Raw genomic sequence first — 23,419 nt, forward strand, 5'->3', positions numbered from 1 at the left:
TTTGCACCAGGACACCCAGCCTGCAATGGCAGTGCTGGGTATATCTGGATGCATGGCCCTAGAGGGTGGCACAATCAGTGGTGCTGCCCTCAGGGGCATACACTTAGTACCACATGCACTGGGTGCCTAAGTATCTTTTACTAGGTATGTATTGTAGTAGCTAAAGGTGTATCCAATTACCTTTACAATGTTTTTAGGGAAAGAACACTGGCACTGGGAACCTGGTTAGCAGGATCCCAGTGCACTCCAGTCCAAGTTGCATACAGAAGCCAGGGACAAATTGGAAGGGGGGGGGAATACTGCAAACAAAGTGCCAGTTTCCCATAACCCCCTACACCTTGTATCGTCATTGTCTTATGAACCATTTCTTATACACACATGATTTATTGTCTTTGGATTATATGTGTGATGACTAGATACATGGGCATAAGTAGTGCTATAAAATAAATGAAATACATGTGAGAGAAGGGTTATGGAGAGATGAGTGGCACTGTTATAGGGTGGAAGTGAGGGAATCCTTGAAGGAGGTTGTCACTGAGGGGGAAGAGGCAGCTAAGATTGTGGAACCAGGCGCTACCTGGCTACCTGCACTAAAGCAGGCTCTGCAGGGATTGGAGGGAGGGTCTCAAGAAGATGATCAAAGGTAATAATTGGTTGCTAGCCGTTTAAGAAGTGTATCTGAGGCCGTACAACCTAAACCAATCTTTTAGGCCCATTTTAATCTATGCTTATTCAGAACTTGATAGGTCCAAATGCTGGTCAGCTAAAGTATTTCTTAGTGTGTTCTCAAGGTGAGAGAGTTAGTAGATAACAAAATGTGAAGGCGAACGGAAGGGCGTTCTCTGTTGTTACTAGAGCTGCAATATGAGCAGTTGGAAGGCCCCGGTAATTTAGCCCTACTCGCAACTATTTAATATTCGACACTCTTTCCAATTTGGGTAATTTACAAACCAAGCGCCGTACTTGATATTCTTTTTTCTAAAGACTAAAATATTGGATTTAGTTGTAATAATACAGAGCTTGTTGGTGTTACAATATTCAGCCAGGCTGGACAAAGACCTTTTTGAAGGCCAACCTCTGTTTGATCTAATACAATTGTGTTGTCAGTGTATTGAAATAAGAGTAAACTTCTGTCTAAGATTTTTGGTGGAAAACATTCAGGGACGCTTGTACGACTTCACATAGAACATAGACAGCCGACAACTGAATACATGCAGTCACCTCATTCATCTGCACCATGATGAATGAGGGGGTGGATGGACAATGCCCGTCCATCCACCCCCACACAGCCAGAAGGAGACTGCTTTTACAGCATTCTGAGCGAACACACAACGTGCACACACAGAACACAGGTCGTGCATGCTCAGATAACTTAATACGCACAACTGTACGCAACTAAGAATAACAGAATACTTCTAAAATATAGTACAACTAGCCTGCAGAGGTGCAAATCAAGAGAAAGGTCATTCCTAACAACAGTCGGCAGCTCCTCGTAACAGTCTGTGGCTTCTAGCAATGGTGGAGCCCAGTAACAGTGGTTTCTAGCAACAGTCGGCAGCCCCTAGCAATGGTGGTCCCTATTCACAGTCAGTAGTTCTTAGTAATGGTGGTTTCTATTCACAGTCAGTAGTTCTTCGTAATGGTGGTTCCTATTCACAGTCAGTAGTTCTTAGTAACAGATGCAGGTTCCTAGTAACACTCTGTGGCTCTAAGTGGAACCAGACTGTTAGAAATTGGGTTTCCGGCTGGCTAGGGTAGACAACTAAGCCAGGCAGAGCCCACCACTTTAGTCAGGGCAAGTAAGTTACACACCATAGATAACCTGTGCTCACGCCCTGGTAGCTTGGTGCAGAGCAGTCAGGCTTGTCCCAGGCTTATCCCCAGAGGTCATGTGTAAAGCATTTGCACAAGACACTTACACCAGTGACTCAATAAATACACTATAAAAGAAACTTCACACGGGGTTATATAAAAATATGGTATATTATACATGACATGCATATACCAGAATAACATGAATCATGAAAAATGTACCTATTTATGCAATTCCTAAGACAGAGCTGATAGAACTCGGTATCCCCACAGGGCAAGAATCAACATATGTTTCATGACATCAGTGAGTACTCAGGGCATGGAATGCATCAGGTTAGGAAATAAACAGGAGCTGCACTGTATGTCACATGATATGCATCATAACATTAGTGGGTACCTAAGGTATGAATTTGCACCAGTCATGAGGACCACCATACACCACACAAAAATGCAAGAGTCACAAACGCACTTTACTGGCGATAGCTTCTATACTAACTGAAAACACGTTTAAATAGTGCAGGCTGTCGCATCCATAGCCATAGAAAAAACATACATAATTTGGCAAGATATCAATCATTCAATCAAACACTTATAGAGCGTGACAAATCAGTTAATATAGCGTTTTATACCCCACGTAAGAGAAAGCACTCTCAGCTACCGGTGGCATAGGAGCACTGGTGAACGGCAGTAACTTCTGGCATGGTGGGTGTGGAGAACACACAACTCAGGGGCTAAGCACGGTCACAGCACCTGTGTCAGATGGAGCTTGACCTCAAATGAGGCTTAGCCCTCAAGCCCATGCCTCCAAGAATGGCAGGGATTTACAGGGCATGCCCCTTCAACACCAGTGCAGGCAGTGTCCAAGATTTCCCCAGGGTGGCACAGGCTTTAAGGCACTGTACCTGGCAGGAGCGCAGGACAGTTAAAAGGCTCCCCCGGGGCCCAAAGTCTTCAGAGAGGTCCCTGCTTCCCTGGGGACCAGCTTGCTCCACTCACAAAGGCAGCAGACAACACCGACGGGAGAGATTCTCCTCCTGATCCTCAGGCTGCGAGTCCTCCTCTCCGCGTCTCCCACGACAAATGCGGTCAGCCACGGAGTTCTCCCACAGCTGGCAAGGTCCGGGGTAGGAGAGAGAATACTTCAGCATGTCACCATTTCCCTAGTCAGGGGGGCCCTGCTGAGGAGACCCCACAGCGCTAGTCGTACTATGGAGAAAATTGGAGCGCTCACCATCTGCTACTTTTGGGCAACAATGAAATGAACACTGAAATGCTCACCAAGTGTTTCTCATCACACAAGGTACAATAGAAACTGAAAAAAATGTGCACCACGTATTTTTCTTTGGCACCAGATAAAAACAAAACAGGGGATATTCTCTGGATCCTCTTAAACCCCTGACTTCCTGACAGGGGTGGGAGGAAACAGCCAGGCCCTGGAGAACACTGCCTGTGGATTGGGGGAGGGGTCGGGGGGGGCTGCTAGTGGTTTGTGAACCCAAAGTTAAGAAGCAGCTGGCAGCACGCCAACAACCAGAAAAGCAATCCAGTGAGTCCTTTAGGCCACCCAGCAGGCCACCAGCAGAAGAGCAGTCTACTTGAGTCCTTTGAGCAGCTCAACAGTCCTTCTGACAGAGATCGAGTCCCACTTCCAAAGTGCTCTCAAAATATGGGGTCAGAGCCCGTGTACTTCCACTCAAAATGTCTTTGTTCAAGGGGTGATTTCAAAGGGACCCTTTCAAGTGTAATACAGCCTCTTTCAACACAGCCCTTGGCTCCAGACATCAGTAAGCGGGTTTATCAGCCCTTTGTGTGATGGCAGGACGCAGCCTATACCAATGTAAGTGCCCCCCACTTCCCTCTCTCCCAGGCCAGAAAGATGATCCGTCTGCAGATGGCTGTAGATGTCTTGTCTGTCACATCCATCCCCTTCTGTTTTGTGGCTGTCACGGAAAGCATGCACAATGTGTAACTGTCACTCTGTCCTAGTCGTGGATTGGATTGAGGCTACAAAGCACATAGTGTTATAAGCACACAAAAATGCCCACTCTCTAAAAGCAGTGTTTCTCAAATAGTAATGTAATATCCAACTACACCAGTAAGCAGGATTTCTCACTACCGTTCCACATATACCAAACATGCCCACGCACCTCTTCTCAGATCCGAAATGAATACTTAAGAATATATAGGGGAATATTAACCTATATATTAACCAATATTAACCTATAAGAGAAGCAGCCCTCACAGTAGTGAAAACCAAAACAGGCTGTTTGTCACTACTAGGATATGTAAAAAACATATAGGTACATGTCTTACCTTTTACATACACAGCACCCTGCCCTTAGGGCTATCTAAGGCCTACTTTAGAGGTGACTTAGGTGTAATAAAAAGTGAATTTAAGCCTTAGCAAGTAGTTTAAATTGCCAAGTTAATATGGCAGTAAACCGTGTATGCAGGCACTGCAGTGGCAGGCCTGAGACAAGTATGAAAGACTAATTATGGGGTAGGCGCAATCAGAGCTGCAGGTCCGCTAGTAGCATTTAATTTACAGGCCCTGGGTATATGGTATACCACTTTACAAGGGACTAACCAGTAAATTAAATATGCCAAACAGATAGAAGCTGATCATACCAAGTTTTAGGAGAGAGAGCACATACACTTTAGCACTGGTAAAATGCCCAGAGTGCTAAAGCCAAATTTAAAAAAGAGGGTCAGAAAAGTAGCTGGAGAAAGGCAAAACGTTTGGGGATAACCCTGCAGAAAGTGCCATTTCCAACACAGATGATAAATGTCATCCGTTACCAAGCCAGCTTGGTTCAAACAAATAATTAACTTGACATAAATCCTCAGTATTACTTCCAATTGTTATTTTTAGTTAGTACTGATATAGTGCACAATAAGTTACCCCACTGGGATAATGCAATTCCAGCGCCAGGATTACTAACACAGATGTACTCTGAGGGCCTAACTGTAAACATTACTGCACGATATCACAGCACTATACTAATACATGGCAACCCTCCAGAGTCAGACGGGAGACTACCGATATCCAGGCTAGTCTCCCGCCTCCCGATCCCTGCAAGTAAAAACCTGATTCCTCTGTGGGATTCAGCTGACAGGGCCTAGTCTTGTGTAACTCGGAGTATGCACTACCAGTAACCTGCTCCTGCAGGCCAGTGCACAGCACTTGCGTCATGCTCCCTCTGCCTGCCATAGCGCTTTCTCCGTGCTCCTGACAGGCAAGGAAAAAAATATATACCTTTGCCTATCTAACATCTTATCCGGCAGCAGCAGACTTGCAAATCCCAAACATAACAGTAACCTGATTCAGGTCCCAGTAGAAGGCAATGGGGGGGGGGAATACATTCTCCCAATATTTCCTGGAAATGTCCAAGTTTCCTCTTCTAAAATGTTGGCAGGTATGCTATACTTTACGAACATATTATAAGTAACAGTGGAACGTCTTCTGATAAAATTGCAGAGTTTATTAAGCGTTTCATAAATGGACAGGAACTCTAGATCTTTGTTCATTCCAATCTGTGACTGTGTCCTGAAGGGCGCACCGTGCAAAGAGTTATACCGAAGGCCTGATCTTTTTAAGGAGATACAAAGGCGGTAATTAGAGTGTGCCTGGGCCACGGAGAGTATCGAGTCTTAAGGTCTGTTTTGAAGAGGGTTTGGAGAAAGTCACTGAGCTCAACGCACCAGCTCAGTTTTCTGATTTTCTCTGACGGTGAACGTACAACAAATACATTGTGCCGCCTATAAAGATAAGACGTTTTAATAGCTTTCTACATCAATGCTGGCTTCCCGCCACTGGATGGCAGCAGAGGCAAGCACTTAAATTATGTCGCTCACATTACAGAAGAGAAAAGTGTATCCGCAATATAAGATGAAGGCTAAGCTCAAATGGAAATTCACGATTTAACAAATCTCTACACATTTCAAGTCCAGTGTGAACAAGGGTTACTCGCCACTTTGCTTTGTGCCCCGTGAAGCTGCATTTTGGGAATAATGGTAAATCGTAAGTAAATTCACCGATATAGGTCCCATCCGAGGGCAAAGGACAAGGCCCCTGCAGGGACTGGGCAGCCAAAGCTACCCCACCAAGTCAGGCTACTCCGCCTGAGGGTACAGTATAAAACTCCGGTTCCACCACAATTTAAAAGCCCTAGGCACAGGGTGACCAGAATTATAAAGTAAAAAACCGGGGCATTTAATTAAACAAAAATAAAGACTACAATTTTTCCTCAACTCTGCGCAGAATGACTGCAGCCACCAGCATAAAATTAAAGCAGAATCACAAAGAACATAAATAAAATATATGTTCTTGAAGCCAGTGTCGTGCCTTTGAATTAAATTGCTTTCTTACACCAGCTGCTAATTATCCCTTCTTTCGAAAATTTTAAAAGACACCTCACACCGTATTCAGTCGCCCGCTCTAAAAAACCTTGACATGAGCTAAACTGCCCGAAGTCTGCCGGGACAGCTGGGGGAAACCCGGGACTGGCCGGCAAACCCGGTACAGCTGGCCACCCCCCTGGGCAGGACACGGCGTCTCTGCCCACAGGCAGGGATTGCTTCAAAAGATGCCCTGGGTGGACCAGTTCGCCTAATGCTGAGTCCGGGCACCCAATCAGGACGCCCCAGCCCAGCCAATGAGAATCTCTTTCACCGCTTTTACCTGTCGGGCCCCCCTGGGCCGTGAGCACAGTGCTGCCTCCACACCCAGGGGAGTGGGTCACACAGGGCCCGCGAGTGGCGGGGGAGATGCCGGATGATGTGTGGCCATCGCCCCTCCGTCGGGGATCTGCTCCCCTGTGCACCCCGGGCCCGCGAGGGAGATGCCGGATGATGTGTGGCCATCGCCCCTCCGTCGGGGATCTGCTCCCCTGTGCACCCCGGTCCCGCGAGGGAGATGCCGGATGATGTGTGGCCATCGCCCCTCCGTCGGGGATCTGCTCCCCTGTGCACCCCGGTCCCGCGAGGGAGATGCCGGATGATGTGTGGCCATCGCCCCTCCGTCGGGGATCTGCTCCTCTGTGCACCCCGGTCCCGCGAGGGGCGGGGGAGATGCCGGATGATGTGTGGCCATCGCCCCTCCGTCGGGGATCTGCTCCCCTGTGCACCCCGGTCCCGCGAGGGAGATGCCGGATGATGTGTGGCCATCGCCCCTCCGTCGGGGATCTGCTCCCCTGTGCACCCCGGTCCCGCGAGGGGTGGGGGAGATGCCGGATGATGTGTGGCCATTGCCCCTCCGTCGGGGATCTGCTCCTCTGTGCACCCCGGTCCCGCGAGGGGTGGGGGAGATGCCGGATGATGTGTGGCCATCGCCCCTCCGTCGGGGATCTGCTCCCCTGTGCACCCTGGTCCCGCGAGGGGCGGGGGAGATGCCGGATGATGTGTGGCCATCGCCCCTCCGTCGGGGATCTGCTCCCCTGTGCACCCCGGGCCAGCGAGGGAGATGCCGGATGATGTGTGGCCATCGCCCCTCCGTCGGGGATCTGCTCACCTGTGCACCCTGGTCCCGCGAGGGAGATGCCGGATGATGTGTGGCCATCGCCCCTCCGTCAGGGATCTGCTCCCCTGTGCACCCCGGGCCCGCGAGGGAGATGCCGGATGATGTGTGGCCATCGCCCCTCCGTCGGGGATCTGCTCCCCTGTGCACCCCGGGCCCGCGAGGGAGATGCCGGATGATGTGTGGCCATCGCCCCTCCGTCGGGGATCTGCTCCCCTGTGCACCCCGGGCCCGCGAGGGAGATGCCGGATGATGTGTGGCCATCGCCCCTCCGTCGGGGATCTGCTCCCCTGTGCACCCCGTTCCCGCGAGGGAGATGCCGGATGATGTGTGGCCATCGCCCCTCCGTCGGGGATCTGCTCCTCTGTGCACCCCGGTCCCGCGAGGGGCGGGGGAGATGCCGGATGATGTGTGGCCATCGCCCCTCCGTCGGGGATCTGCTCCCCTGTGCACCCCGGTCCCGCGAGGGAGATGCCGGATGATGTGTGGCCATCGCCCCTCCGTCGGGGATCTGCTCCCCTGTGCACCCCGGTCCCGCGAGGGGTGGGGGAGATGCCGGATGATGTGTGGCCATCGCCCCTCCGTCGGGGATCTGCTCCTCTGTGCACCCCGGTCCCGCGAGGGGTGGGGGAGATGCCGGATGATGTGTGGCCATCGCCCCTCCGTCGGGGATCTGCTCCCCTGTGCACCCCGGTCCCGCGAGGGGCGGGGGAGATGCCGGATGATGTGTGGCCATCGCCCCTCCGTCGGGGATCTGCTCCCCTGTGCACCCCGGTCCCGCGAGGGAGATGCCGGATGATGTGTGGCCATCGCCCCTCCGTCGGGGATCTGCTCCCCTGTGCAACCCGGTCCCGCCAGGGAGATGCCGGATGATGTGTGGCCATCGCCCCTCCGTCGGGGATCTGCTCCCCTGTGCACCCCGGTCCCGCGAGGGAGATGCCGGATGATGTGTGGCCATCGCCCCTCCGTCGGGGATCTGCTCCCCTGTGCACCCCGGTCCCGCGAGGGAGATGCCGGATGATGTGTGGCCATCGCCCCTCCGTCGGGGATCTGCTCCCCTGTGCACCCCGGTCCCGCGAGGGAGATGCCGGATGATGTGTGGCCATCGCCCCTCCGTCGGGGATCTGCTCCCCTGTGCACCCCGGTCCCGCGAGGGGTGGGGGAGATGCCGGATGATGTGTGGCCATCGCCCCTCCGTCGGGGATCTGCTCCTCTGTGCACCCCGGTCCCGCGAGGGGTGGGGGAGATGCCGGATGATGTGTGGCCATCGCCCCTCCGTCGGGGATCTGCTCCCCTGTGCACCCCGGTCCCGCGAGGGGCGGGGGAGATGCCGGATGATGTGTGGCCATCGCCCCTCCGTCGGGGATCTGCTCCCCTGTGCACCCCGGTCCCGCGAGGGAGATGCCGGATGATGTGTGGCCATCGCCCCTCCGTCGGGGATCTGCTCCCCTGTGCACCCCGGTCCCGCCAGGGAGATGCCGGATGATGTGTGGCCATCGCCCCTCCGTCGGGGATCTGCTCCCCTGTGCACCCCGGTCCCGCTCCAAGACGCCTGATCAAACCACGTCCCCTCACACATGGCCAGAAGCCACCACGGGGGGCTTCACCTGGGCCTCCTCGGCGAGGCTTTATATAGCGTCAACGCGACCCAGGGGCCCTGCAGCGCTTTACATGAGCACCGGTTACATTCCACAAGGACACATTCATTTTTAAAACCCGGGGAGATTAAGTGATTTGCCCAGAATCACACGACGCTGAGTGGACGCCGGGACTCGAGCTTTGCTCCCCGGTTCCAAAGTTGGCAGCTTTGGCCGTGAGGCACCTGCTCTCAAGTCCTGGGGCCCACCGAGCAGGGACCCCGGCACAGCCCTGCCAACCAGGGGGACTCCAAGGTCAGAGCGAAGGGCTGAATGTCTGAATCAATCTCAACCACTGCGAGGCACCCCATCCACTGTTTTATTCTCATTCTTGCTAGAACAGACAAGCCCGAGCTGTCGGGCCAGGGTCCCTGTGAACAGCAGCGCAGACCGTGGACTGGTTTCCGCTTTGTTGGGCCCCATCTGTGAGGTGCAGCTTGGGTTATATAATGCGGAGTTTGGGACCAGAAAATCACGCTGCCGGATAGCGTCATTGGGATGTCATTACGTATAGGAAACATTTTTTTAATATGCTTCTCTTGTCAAAAGAAGCATACTTCTGCTGCCTGGAGAGGGTGCCTAGACAGAGGCAGAGGTGTGAGGCTGACGGTCCAAGGCGTGCACCGCTGGACCCTGCAATGTGCGCTGCAGGTGCATTACCGCGTCTCCCCCGTCACTTAGGAAGAAATGTCCGCCACATCCTTCACACAGCGCTGGGCTGGCTGGAGGAGGAAGGGAGATGTGGCCTAGCGCCTACAGCTGCGGACTTAAGACATCCTGTCATTCTGGTTAAATCACCCAATACCCCCGTGCCCAAGAAGTAAACAAATACATTTAGCATATTCTGGTTTAGTTATAAAGTGCCCCAATGCCCCTGGTGGGCACTGGTTTTGAAGACACGAGGCCACTGATGGCACCTCACACTCAGTGCAGCTCCTCGAAGCTCACTAGCGGGAGATGGGGAGTGAGAGAATCAATGGGTAGAAGGGGTTGGGGCTACTCCCGCCAGGCCCGGAGGGAGTAGCCCCAGACCTGCGGGGCAGCGAGAGGGTCTTCCCAGAGCCCTGGCCGTGTCTGCTCACCACACCCGGAAGGAGGCCACAGGGCTTCATCCATCACTCTTACAAGGCGCAATGACATGAAAGTGCAGCCAATAAGGAACACGCAGGGCACGCGTCGAGGATACGCACGGGCGGGCGGCGTCCACCCACTATTCTCACAGGGTGGGCGCCGTCCTCTCCGCCAAGAAGTTGGGCCCCACTGTAAAAGGCCGAACGTGTCTCGGTGTAATTCTCAGACACTGGGACATGTTCTCCAGCGCCTACACATTGTCTGCTTCCCATCCCACCAATAACGCGACGGCTGGAGGGCCTTCCATGATTCAAAACATACTCATTACATTGACGTTCGTTCACACAAGTGAGTACATCAGTGTTCAGAATATGTTGCATAAGACAGTGAGGGTTACAAGGTGTAGGGCTCACACCTCATCCTTCACAGCTCACTGCACTATATTAGAAGGAATACAATGTCTGAACTGTAAGTAACAAAACTATCTCCGTGTAAAAGCAGGATCCCACTTCCCATGGACATAAAATAAAAATCTGCCCTCTGCATGGCACACGATGTGCCTTGCAAGAGGCACTAACCCTCAATGCTACTTTGAGTTAAAATGGGCACTACGCAAAGCACAGATCTTTGCACAATGTGTTAACCACCAAAGTTATCTTATCATAATTACTATTATCTCAGATTTACTAGGGACCCAAAGATCTCTGCAGCACCTGCACAAACCCATAAGATATTTTAAACTTCAGACTTTGCAACCAATTAAGCAGAACAGATTTACTGTCCTGTTTCTCTTGGTTGCCAAAGTTTTTAAAAACACATTTATAAGCTGAGGTGAAGATATTGCGTTAGGGTTGCGTCACTTTTCTGCTGTAACCCTGAGGCAAAAACTATTTTGGGATTTATAGTGCCACACATTCTGGTTGAGTTGATTTGTTAAAAAAAATAAAAAAAAAAAAAACGCAAATGCAAGGCAGCACGTGGCCCTGCGTTGCATTACTGTGCATCATGTAGGCATTACATGCAAAGGGTGTTTGTATGTATACTCATAATGCGCACAAATGTACTCAACATAGACCTGGTAAACATGCATGATCTAACATTAGATCTAATGTTTCTTTTTATGATGTCACTTCCTATAAAGTCATGGAGTGTGATGCCACTTCCTGTGATGTCACTTCCCATAATGTCACGTGCCGTGATGTCATTTGCATGCTGCCTAACGTGGTAGTCTCCCCTCTTCTTTTTTTTAGGACCTTTGACCTGGGTGTAAATGTGTCAGTTCTGCAGCAGTAAAGCTCAGTACTGTGACGACGCAGCTAAGGCGGACGCTACCAACATCTCTGTACGCACGGTTCAGCACAGGACAGTACTAACCGGTGATTTAAATCTACTGAGCACAGCGCCGTGAAGCACAGATGACCTAGTACTAGGACACCTGCCACAAAGGACACGACAGCTGCTGGCTGAAGAGGCAACCGGTCACCTCCAGGTGTGAAGGACTGGTGATTAAATGAATGGTGTGCAGAGAACGCTCCCCGTCATCATAATACAACTACAGATCCTTGACGCCTCGAGGCGCCTCCTCAGCCCGCACCTACTCACAAGCCAGTGCTTTTAAATGCATCCGAGGCGTGCAGAGGTAACCACCGGCAGCTCCAGGATGTCTCCTATGTAACAGGCGACGTGAGCTGAACCGCTGTTGGCAGAGGCGCCTCGAGCTGTGAAGGGGCGCGGAGCTGGAGTGTGAGAGCAGGAAGAAAGGGCCAGTAGGGGAGGAGGGCCACAATGGCGGAGGGTAGGAAGAGAAGAACACGAGGAGGCACGGATAAGAGCACCACAAGTGGGGGCGAGAAGCCCATAGTAATAGCAGCGGGGTGATAGAAGGGTGAAAGGCGGAGGCCTACAGAGCAGACGACAGGATGGAGCAGAGAGACGTAAGGCGGGGTGGAGGATGGGAGCAGAAGAGGGTGGGGAAAGGAGGTTCATTATAGAGAGGATTGGGGGAGGAAGGACACTGAATCCAGGTTAATGGGGTTCCCCCGAGACAACTGGTGCTTTGTGCACCAGGCGCCGTGACCCTGCCACCCCCCCACCCCACTGCGGTAGTGGCTGCCCGGAGGACACACTCCCACTCATCATCCCAGTTCACTACACACATGCGGGGACCAGAGTCGGCCTTTGCCAGGACAGCGCCCTGGGCAGAAACTAATTTGGCACCCTCCCTGCTGCTTGTGAATAAAATGAGTCCCTTTTGAGTTCAAAAGTCAGTCCCTGGCTGTCCACATCAGAACTGTGACTGGCCTCTGAACGAAAACATACCAGCACCTGTCCCCAGCTCACCTGAAACACCCCGAGATTACCCGCTACTGTGAAGGTATGTGTTGGAGGGTGTGGGGGTTAATAGTGTGGGACTGAAGGGGGTGAGACGGACATGGGAGGACAAGAAAGGAGTCGGGTGAGGGGTTAGATACAGGGCTTGCAGGAAGGGAGCCACATGCCAGGGGCTGCTGTGGGCATGACCAATGCGAACCGCTTCTTGCACCCTCTTAGAAACCTGGCACCCTAGGTTACCTCGCCCATGCCAAAGCCAGCCCTGGCAGGGACCACCCCAAATGCAGCTGATGCCCAATCAGAATGAAGGTGAATAAACCAAGCTGCAAATAAGAGCTCTACATATGTCACAGCAGCAGCTGCAGCACACCGCTGAGGTGCATCGTCAGTGCTTCTCACACAGGTTATACACAGGTCACGGCAGCAGCTGCAGCTCACCGCTGAGGTGCATCGTCAGTGCTTCTCACACAGGTTATACACAGGTCACGGCAGAGGGAGGGGCTGCAGCTCACCACTGAGGTGCATCGTCAGTGCTACTCACAGAGGTTATACACAGGTGAAGGCAGAGGGAGGGGCTGCAGCTCACCACTGAGGTGCATCATGAGAGCTGCTCACACAGGTTATACACAGGTGACGGCAGAGGGAGGGGAAGCAGCTCACTGTTGAGGAGCATCATCAGTGCTACTCACACAGGTTATACACAGGTCACGGCAGCAGCTCACCACTGAGGTGCATCGTCAGTGCTACTCACACAGGTTATACACAGGTCATGGCAGAGGGAGGGGCTGCAGCTCACCGCTGAGGTGCATCATCAGAGCTACTCACACAGGTTATGCACAGGTCACAGCAGGGGCTGCAGCTCACCGCTGAGGTGCATCATCAGAGCTACTCACACAGGTTATGCACAGGTCACGGCAGCGGCTGCAGCTCACCACTGAGGTGCATCGTCAGTGCTACTCACACAGGTTATGCACAGGTCACGGCAGCGGCTGCAGCTCACCGCAGGAGGTGCATCATCAGAGCTACTCACACAAGTTATGCAAAGGTCACGGTAGCGGCTGCAGCTCACCGCTGAGGTGCATCGTCAGTGCTACTCGCACAGGTCATAGCAGCAGCTGCAGCTCACCACTGAGGTGCATCGTCAGTGCTACTCACACAGGTTATACACAGGTCACAGCAGCAGCAGCTGCAGCTCACCGCTGAGGTGCATCATCAGTGCTTCTCACACAGGTTATACACAGGTCACGGCAAAGGGAGGGGCTGCAGCTCACCGCTGAGGTGCATCGTCAGTGCTACTCACACAGTTTATACACAGGTCACGGCAGCAGCTGCAGCTCACCACTGAGGTGCATCGTCAGTGCTACTCACACAGGTTTATACACAGGTCACGGCAGCAGCTCACCGCTGAGGTGCATCGTCAGTGCTACTCACACAGGTTATACACAGGTCACGGCAGCGGCTGCAGCTCACCGCTGAGGTGCATCGTCAGTGCTACTCACACTGGTTATACACAGGTCACGGCAGAGAGAGGAGTTGCAACTCACCGCTGAGGTCCATCGTCAGTGCTACTCACACAGGTTATACACAGGTCACGGCAGAAGGGCTGCAGCTCACCCCTGAGGTGCATCGTCAGAGCTACTCACACAGGTTATACACAGGTCACGGCAGCAGCTGCAGCTCACCCCTGAGGTGCATCGTCAGTGCTACTCACACAGGTTATACACAGGTCACGGCAGCGGCTGCAGCTCACCGCTGAGGTGCATCGTCAGTGCTACTCACACTGGTTATACACAGGTCACGGCAGAGGGAGGGGTTGCAGCTCACCGCTGAGGTGCATCGTCAGTGCTACTTACACAGGTCATGGCAGAGGGAGGGTCTGCAGCTCACCGCTGAGGAGCATCATCAGAGCTGCTCACACAGGTTATGCACAGGTCACGGCAGCAGCTGCAGCTCACCGCTGAGGTGCATCGTCAGTGCTATTCACACAGGTTATACACAGGTCACAGCAGAGGGAGGGGCTGCAGCTCACCACTGAGGTGCATCATCAGAGCTGCTCACACAGGTTATGCACAGGTCACGGCAGCGGCTGCAGCTCACCGCTGGGGTGCATCGTCAGTGCTACTCACACAGGTTATACACAGGTCACGGCAGCAGCTCACCACTGAGGTGCATCGTCAGTGCTACTCACACAGGTTATACACAGGTCACAGCAGTGGCTGCAGCTCATCGCTGAGGTGCATCGTCAGTGCTACTCACACAGGTTATACACCGGTCACGGCAGAGGGAGGGGTTGCAGCTCACCGCAGAGGTGCATCATCAGTGCTACTCACACAGGTTATACACAGGTCACAGCAGCAGCTGCAGTTCACCGCTGAGGTGCATCATCAGTGCTACTCACACAGGTTATACACAGGTCACGGCAGAGGGAGGGGCTGCAGCTCACCGCTGAGGAGCATCATCAGTGCTACTCTCACATCTTATACACAGGTCACGGCAGCAGCTCACTGCTGAGGTGCATAGTCGGTGCTACTCACACAGGTTACACACAGGTCACGGCAGCGGCTGCAGCTCACCGCTGAGGTGCATCGTCAGTGCTACTCACACAGGTTATACACCGGTCACGGCAGAGGGAGGGGTTGCAGCTCACCGCTGAGGTACATCATCAGTGCTACTCACACAGGTTATACACAGGTCACGGCAGCAGCTGCAGCTCACCGCTGAGGTGCATCGTCAGTGCTACTCACACAAGGTTATACACAGGTCACAGCAGCGGCTGCAGCTCACAGCTGAGGTGCATCGTCAGTGCTACTCACACAGGTTATACACCGGTCACAGCAGAGGGAGGGGTTGCAGCTCACCGCGGAGGAGCATCATCAGTGCTACTCACACAGGTTATACAAAGGTCACAGCAGCAGCTGCAGCTCACCGCTGAGGTGCATCATCAGTGCTACTCACACAGGTTATACACAGGTCACGGCAGCAGCTCACCGCTGAGGTGCATCGTCAGTGCTACTCACACAGGTTATACACAGGTCACGGCAGCAGCTCACCACTGAGGTGCATCGTCAGTGCTACTCACACAGGTTATACACAGGTCACAGCAGCGGCTGCAGCTCACAGCTGAGGTGCATCGTCAGTGCTACTCACACAGGTTATACACCGGTCACAGCAGAGGGAGGGGTTGCAGCTCACCGCGGAGGAGCATCATCAGTGCTACTCACACAGGTTATACAAAGGTCACAGCAGCAGCTGAAGCTCACCGCTGAGGTGCATCATCAGTGCTACTCACACAGGTTATACACAGGTCACGGCAGCAGCTCACCGCTGAGGTGCATCGTCAGTGCTACTCACACAGGTTATACACAGGTCACGGCAGCAGCTGCAGCTCACAGCTGAGGTGCATCGTCAGTGCTACTCACACAGGTTATACACCGGTCACAGCAGAGGGAGGGGTTGCAGCTCACCGCGGAGGAGCATCATCAGTGCTACTCACACAGGTTATACACAGGTCACGGCAGCAGCTCACCGCTGAGGTGCATCGTCAGTGCTACTCACACAGGTTATACACAGGTCACGGCAGCAGCTCACCACTGAGGTGCATCGTCAGTGCTACTCACACAGGTTATACACAGGTCACAGCAGCGGCTGCAGCTCACAGCTGAGGTGCATCGTCAGTGCTACTCACACAGGTTATACACCGGTCACAGCAGAGGGAGGGGTTGCAGCTCACCGCGGAGGAGCATCATCAGTGCTACTCACACAGGTTATACAAAGGTCACAGCAGCAGCTGCAGCTCACCGCTGAGGTGCATCATCAGTGCTACTCACACAGGTTATACACAGGTCACGGCAGCAGCTCACCGCTGAGGTGCATCGTCAGTGCTACTCACACAGGTTATACACAGGTCACGGCAGCAGCTCACCGCTGAGGTGCATCGTCAGTGCTACTCACACAGGTTATACACAGGTCACGGCAGCAGCTGCAGCTCACCGCTGAGGTGCATCGTCAGTGCTACTCACACAGGTTATACACTGGTCACGGCAGAGGGAGGGGTTGCAGCTCACCGCTGAGGTGCATCATCAGTGCTACTCACACAGGTTATACACAGGTCACGGCAGAGGGAGGGGCTACAGCTCACCGCTGAGGAGCATCATCAGTGCTACTCACACAGGTTATACACAGGTCACGGCAGCAGCTCACCACTGAGGTGCATCGTCAGTGCTACTCACACAGGTTATACACAGGTCACGGCAGCAGCTGCAGCTCACCGCTGAGGTGCATCGTCAGTGCTACTCACACAAGGTTATACACAGGTCACCGTAGCAGCTGCAGCTCACCCCTGAGGTGCATCGTCAGAGCTACTCACACAGGTTATACACAGGTCACGGCAGCAGCTAAAGCTCACCGCTGAGGTGCGTCGTCAGTGCTACTCACACAGGTTATACACAGGTCACGGCAGCAGCTGCAGCTCACCGCTGAGGTGCATAGTCAGAGCTTCTTACACAGGTTATACACCGGACACGGCAGAGGGAGGGGTTGCAGCTCACCACTGAGGTGCATCATCAGAGCTACTCACACAGGTTATACACAGGTCAAGCCAGCAGCTAAAGCTCACCGCTGAGGTGCATCGTCAGTGCTACTCACACAGGTTATACACAGGTCACAGCAGCAGCTGCAGCTGCAGCTCACCGCTGAGGTGCATCGTCAGTGCTACTCACACAAGTTATATACAGGTCACAGCAGAGGGAGGGTCTGCAGCTCACCGCTGAGAAGCATCATCAGAGCTGCTTACATGGTTATGCACAGGTCACGGCCGCGGCTCCAGCTCACCGCTGGGGTGCATCGTCAGTGCTACTCACACAGGTTATACACAGGTCACGGCAGCAGCTCACCGCTGAGGTGCATCTTCAGTGCTACTCACACAGGTTATACACAGGTCACGGCAGAGGGAGGGGCTGCAGCTCACCGCTGAGGAGCATCATCAGAGCTACTCAAACAGGTTATGCACAGGTCACGGCAGCAGCTGCAGCTCACCGCTGAGGTGCATCGTCAGTGCTACTCACACAGGTTATACACAGGTCACGGCAGCAGCTGCAGCTCACCGCTGAGGTGCATCGTCAGTGCTACTCACACAGGTTATACACAGGTCACGGCAGCAGCTGCAGCTCACCCCTGAGGTGCATCGTCAGTGCTACTCACACAGGTTATACACCGGACACGTCAGAGGGAGGGGTTGCAGCTCAGCGCTGAGGTGCATCGTCAGTGCTACTCACACTGGTTATACACAGGTCACGGCAGAGGGAGGGGTTGCAGCTCACCGCTGAGGTGCATCGTCAGTGCTACTCACACAGGTCACGGTAGAGGGAGGGGCTGCAGCTCACCGCTGAGGAGCATCATCAGAGCTGCTCACACAGATTATGCACAGGTCACGGCAGCAGCTGCAGCTCACCGCTGAGGTGCATCGTCAGTGCTATTCACACAGGTTATACAGAGGTCACAGCCTAGGGAGGGGCTGCAGCTCACCACTGAGGTGCATCATCAGAGCTGCTCACACAGGTTATGCACAGGTCACAGCAGCGGCTGCAGCTCACCGCTGGGGTGCATCGTCAGTGCTACTCACACAGGTTATACACAGGTCACGGCAGCAGCTCACCACTGAGGTGCATCGTCAGTGCTACTCACACAGGTTATACACAGGTCACGGCAGCAGCTGCAGCTCACTGCTGAGGTGCATCGTCAGTGCTACTCACACTGGTTATACACCGGTCACGGCAGAGGGAGGGGTTGCAGCTCACCGCTGAGGAGCATCATCAGTGCTACTCACACAGGTTATACACAGGTCACGGCAGCAGCTCACCACTGAGGTGCATCGTCAGTGCTACTCACACAGGTTATACACAGGTCACGGCAGCAGCTGCAGCTCACCGCTGAGGTGCATCGTCAGTGCTACTCACACAAGGTTATACACAGGTCACCGTAGCAGCTGCAGCTCACCGCTGAGGTGCATCGTCAGTGCTACTCTCACAGGTTATACACAGGTCACGGCAGAGGGAGGGGCTGCAGCTCACCCCTGAGGTGCATCGTCAGAGCTACTCACACAGGTTATACACAGGTCACGGCAGCAGCTAAAGCTCACCGCTGAGGTGCGTCGTCAGTGCTACTCACACAGGTTATACACAGGTCACGGCAGCAGCTGCAGCTCACCGCTGAGGTGCATCGTCAGAGCTTCTTACACAGGTTATACACCGGACACGGCAGAGGGAGGGGTTGCAGCTCACCACTGAGGTGCATCATCAGAGCTACTCACACAGGTTATACACAGGTCAAGCCAGCAGCTAAAGCTCACCGCTGAGGTGCATTGTCAGTGCTACTCACACAGGTTATACACAGGTCACAGCAGCAGCTGCAGCTGCAGCTCACCGCTGAGGTGCATCGTCAGTGCTACTCACACAAGTTATATACAGGTCACAGCAGAGGGAGGGTCTGCAGCTCACCGCTGAGGAGCATCATCAGAGCTGCTTACATGGTTATGCACAGGTCACGGCCGCGGCTCCAGCTCACCGCTGGGGTGCATCGTCAGTGCTACTCACACAGGTTATACACAGGTCACGGCAGCAGCTCACCGCTGAGGTGCATCTTCAGTGCTACTCACACAGGTTATACACAGGTCACGGCAGAGGGAGGGGCTGCAGCTCACCGCTGAGGAGCATCATCAGAGCTACTCAAACAGGTTATGCACAGGTCACGGCAGCAGCTGCAGCTCACCGCTGAGGTGCATCGTCAGTGCTACTCACACAGGTTATACACAGGTCACGGCAGCAGCTGCAGCTCACCGCTGAGGTGCATCGTCAGTGCTACTCACACAGGTTATACACAGGTCACGGCAGCAGCTGCAGCTCACAGCTGAGGTGCATCGTCAGTGCTACTCACACAGGTTATACACCGGACACGTCAGAGGGAGGGGTTGCAGCTCAGCGCTGAGGTGCATCGTCAGTGCTACTCACACTGGTTATACACAGGTCACGGCAGAGGGAGGGGTTGCAGCTCACCGCTGAGGTGCATCGTCAGTGCTACTCACACAGGTCACGGTAGAGGGAGGGGCTGCAGCTCACCGCTGAGGAGCATCATCAGAGCTGCTCACACAGATTATGCACAGGTCACGGCAGCAGCTGCAGCTCACCGCTGAGGTGCATCGTCAGTGCTATTCACACAGGTTATACAGAGGTCACAGCCTAGGGAGGGGCTGCAGCTCACCACTGAGGTGCATCATCAGAGCTGCTCACACAGGTCACAGCAGCGGCTGCAGCTCACCGCTGGGGTGCATCGTCAGTGCTACTCACACAGGTTATACACAGGTCACGGCAGCAGCTGCAGCTCACTGCTGAGGTGCATCGTCAGTGCTACTCACACTGGTTATACACCGGTCACGGCAGAGGGAGGGGTTGCAGCTCACCGCTGAGGTGCATCGTCAGTGCTACTCACACAGGTTATACACAGGTCACAGCAGCAGCTGCAGCTCACCGCTGAGGTGCATCATCAGTGCTAGTCACACAGGTTATACACCAGACACGGCAGAGGGAGGGGCTGCAGCTCACCGCTGAGGTGCATCATCAAAGCTACTCATACAGGTTATACACAGGTCACAGCAGAGGGAGGGGAAGCAGCTCACTGTGTAGGTGCATCGTTAGAACTACTCACACAGTTTAAACACAGCAGTAGAAAAGGCTGCGGCACACAGCTGAGGTGCATTGTCAGAGCTACTCAATGGTTATACACAGGTCACAGCAGCGGGAGATGCTGCAGCTCACCGCTAAGGTGCATCATATAACTACTCACACAGGTCACAGCAGCGGGAGAGGCTGCAACTCACTGCTGAGGTACATTGTCGGAGCTACTCACACAGGTCATACACAGGTCATTGAAGCAGAAAACAGGATTCGATAACTGGCAGAGCATCATTCTAAGGGTAAATAATAAATTTGTAATCTTAAAAAAAAAAAAAAAAAACCTCTTCTTGGTCTCAGTATATTGGCAGGCATGGGTTAGGTAGGGGAGATAATGCAGGCGTTGGAAAGAGGAAACCCAAACTCCCCCATGTTCTCAACAGACTTAAAATACCCCCATAGCTCTTACATACCTGAGCTTTTGACACAGAATAATTTAGGCAGCTCCTTTAAACATGAATTTTCTGCTGGTTTAAGGTGCGATGAACAAGGAGAAGCGACAGCTGGACCATCTGATAAAAGTAAGAATTAGGGAAACAATTAGAATTCCTAAGAGTGAGATGCCATCAGAAAAGCTGAAACGCAGAATTCGAAGGTACAGCTGCAGTCAGAAAATGAAGGCAGCAACACCGCCCTCCTGGCTCTTCTGTGAAGCTGCGTGTGAGCTTCAGTGCTACAAGGGGGAGGTGGGACAGGGACAGCAGGGTTACTGCTCACACAAGGAATCCTGCACTTCCCCTGCACGCATTGTACCTGCCCTTTCCTTACTTTAGAGAACGTGAACTGTGGTTTCCCGTGCTAGAGACCGGGTGTATGTTGGTGAGGGCTGGTGAACACCATTTTCTTCTGGAGGGGAGGTAGTACAGTGTCCCAGTTGCATGGGGGGGTGTTCACAGAATGCACGCAAGGGGGAGTGCAGTATACAAAGACGGACTGCAAGATGTAAACCTCCCCAGCAGGCACACACAAATGGAGTAGTACATACATCAAAAGTGCAAGCTTCCCTTCCATAAACCCCTTCGGCTATAGGAGCCGATACCACATGGGAACCAGCAGTGTAAGATGCACACTGTATAGGAGCACAGACCTAGACACGCACACACACACACACAGACACACACATCTGTAGAGAGGGGTGGCGAGAAAATCTCTTTGTAGTAGCAGCTCCTGCGGCCACCGAAGAGTCCTACATAGTTTCCCAGTCACTGGGGAGTTCATACCCAAATTAAGGGCATGATTTCGAGTTTGAAGGACAGGTTACTCTGTCACAAACGTGACATATACCCAATCTGAAATATTATGGTTCCCATAGGATATAATGGGATGGTAATACGGCAGATGGGATAGCCTGTACATTTGTGATGGAGTAACCCCATCCTACAAACTCTAAATCAGGCCCTTAGTTGCTAAAACAGAAAATATACTCTGCAAAGTATGGACTGGAGCAGACAGAGGAGCCCTTTGGGTTCTATAAATTCATGAAAAGAGTCCTCTCAGGACCACAGTGCAATGGCAGAACTGGCTACTAACGAAACTTGGCTTTACAGTGAAGCCAGTAGAAAACTGAGTGAGAAAGGCTTAACGTTTGCTCAATTTTGCTCCGGAAACGGCGGGGCATACAGAAAGAAGCTTGTTGCCCGTGTGGCTCCCAAATAATTTCTCATCCACGAACTTTAGGAAAAACAAAAAATAGGAATAAATGAAGCATTGTTATATTAGACATTTGCAAATAAATCAGTCACACAACGTGAGTCTTCTAGGAAGTTGTGAAGAGGAACTGGTGAAATATTTCACTACTGCAGACTTTGTATTGTAATGGAATGGATTTTCACACAGCAAATATTATAAACCCATTTATTTTGATTGCAACATTCTGCGTCGTGGTATCCCCGTACAACAGCTAGCAGCAACTGCCACTTCAGCTGTAGAGCGAGGGCATTGCCATGACTACAGAAAACAGCATTCAAAACAATCGAGAGATATCGAAGGATCATAACTCCAGGATACAACATACCCCCTTGCCTTCACACTGAAAACAGAAGAATGTAATAAACATTAAAATACTACAGATGTGTGGCAAAGGCAACATGGAAATAAAGATAAAGGAAACCACAGTTGGGTACAAAATAATGTTCGAAGCCATGGGTTCTCCACAGAAACATTTCCTAAAGATAAATAACACAGATATAAATTGAATCCATGAGGAGCATCTAACAAAATAGTATCACTACATGGCGTACTCATTTAAGTAACTCGGTAATTTCCTCACCCTGGACCGTCTTTGTCCCACATAGGTCCTTAAGCCATCTCTTGTAATATCACCTCCAATGCCATCTTCCTCCAATTCATTATTTCTCCATTCATTACCCAGAACAGGTCTATCCAGAAATTCTTGATCATGAATTAACAATTAACCACTACAAGTATCTTAATAAGCATCTTTACAATCTCTCCGCCCTTGTTCGGTGTTGATAGAGGTGGAATATGCGCAGATGGCAAAATGTGGTTCAGACCATTGGTCAAGACTACATGCCAAATATGTTGCTCTTTAACTTGAAACGGTCCACAAAACTAACTCAAACCACTTCTAAAGTGCCCTGCCTTTATTTTGACCCAATCCCCAGGATTGATTTTCCATTTGTTCTTGTTTACATTTGTAGGTTTAATATCATGATCTGTACCCTCAATCAGATTTCTTACCCACAACACTGTCAATTTGGAAATTGGCTTCCTTCCTCTCATCACGTAAAATGGCACTTTCTTTGTGGTAGCAATTTCAGTGGTGCGATAGGCCCACACTAAACCAGAAATTGCATCTTCAACATCCATATTGTTAGCCACGGCTAATTGTATAGCCCCATTTACCATACGATTAGCCCTCTCTTCAATGAAATTGGCTTGTGGATTATAAAGTGCCGTACAAGAGTGTTGAATGCCACATTCATTCAAAAAGCTTCTAATTTCTTGAGATGTTAATTGAGTGCCACTGTCAGTTACGATAACAAAAGGATACCCTTTTTCTCTAAAAACATTACGTAAGACCTGTATGGTCATTTTTGTAGTAATTTCTGGAATTAATTTCACAGTCAACCACCTAGAACGAACATCAACTAATACCAAACCAAATCTTTTGTCATGCCTGATCCCTGCGATAGGACCAATGAAATCAAGGCAAACCGTACGCCATGCCTGACCTGGAGCACAAATACTGCTTGTAACATTCTGTGGTCCCACCCTCAATCTCTTCTCAAACTCTTTGCACACTACACACCGTTCAATCCACATTGCAACCTCTTCATCTATACCTGGCCACCAAAACTCTATCCGCA

At 52.3% G+C, this 23,419-nt stretch overlaps 1 protein-coding gene across 4 annotated transcripts in view; it reads right to left on the reverse strand.

Moving 5' to 3' along the window:
* The window catches only part of LOC138303595 (zinc finger protein 615-like), a 64,074-nt gene that overhangs the window by 8,775 nt on the left and 31,880 nt on the right, over positions 1-23,419 (reverse strand). For 2 of the 4 annotated variants that reach the window (XM_069242874.1, XM_069242873.1), the window contains exon 8: positions 20,504-20,602. The exons of the other annotated variants lie outside the window; for them this stretch is intronic. In XM_069242874.1, the coding sequence (XP_069098975.1) occupies positions 20,504-20,602 (99 nt within the window). The remainder of the gene's footprint in view (positions 1-20,503; positions 20,603-23,419) is intronic. 4 annotated transcript variants of the gene reach the window in all.

The sequence above is a fragment of the Pleurodeles waltl genome, chromosome 7, assembly GCF_031143425.1.
Source record: "Pleurodeles waltl isolate 20211129_DDA chromosome 7, aPleWal1.hap1.20221129, whole genome shotgun sequence".
NCBI lineage: Eukaryota > Metazoa > Chordata > Amphibia > Caudata > Salamandridae > Pleurodeles > Pleurodeles waltl.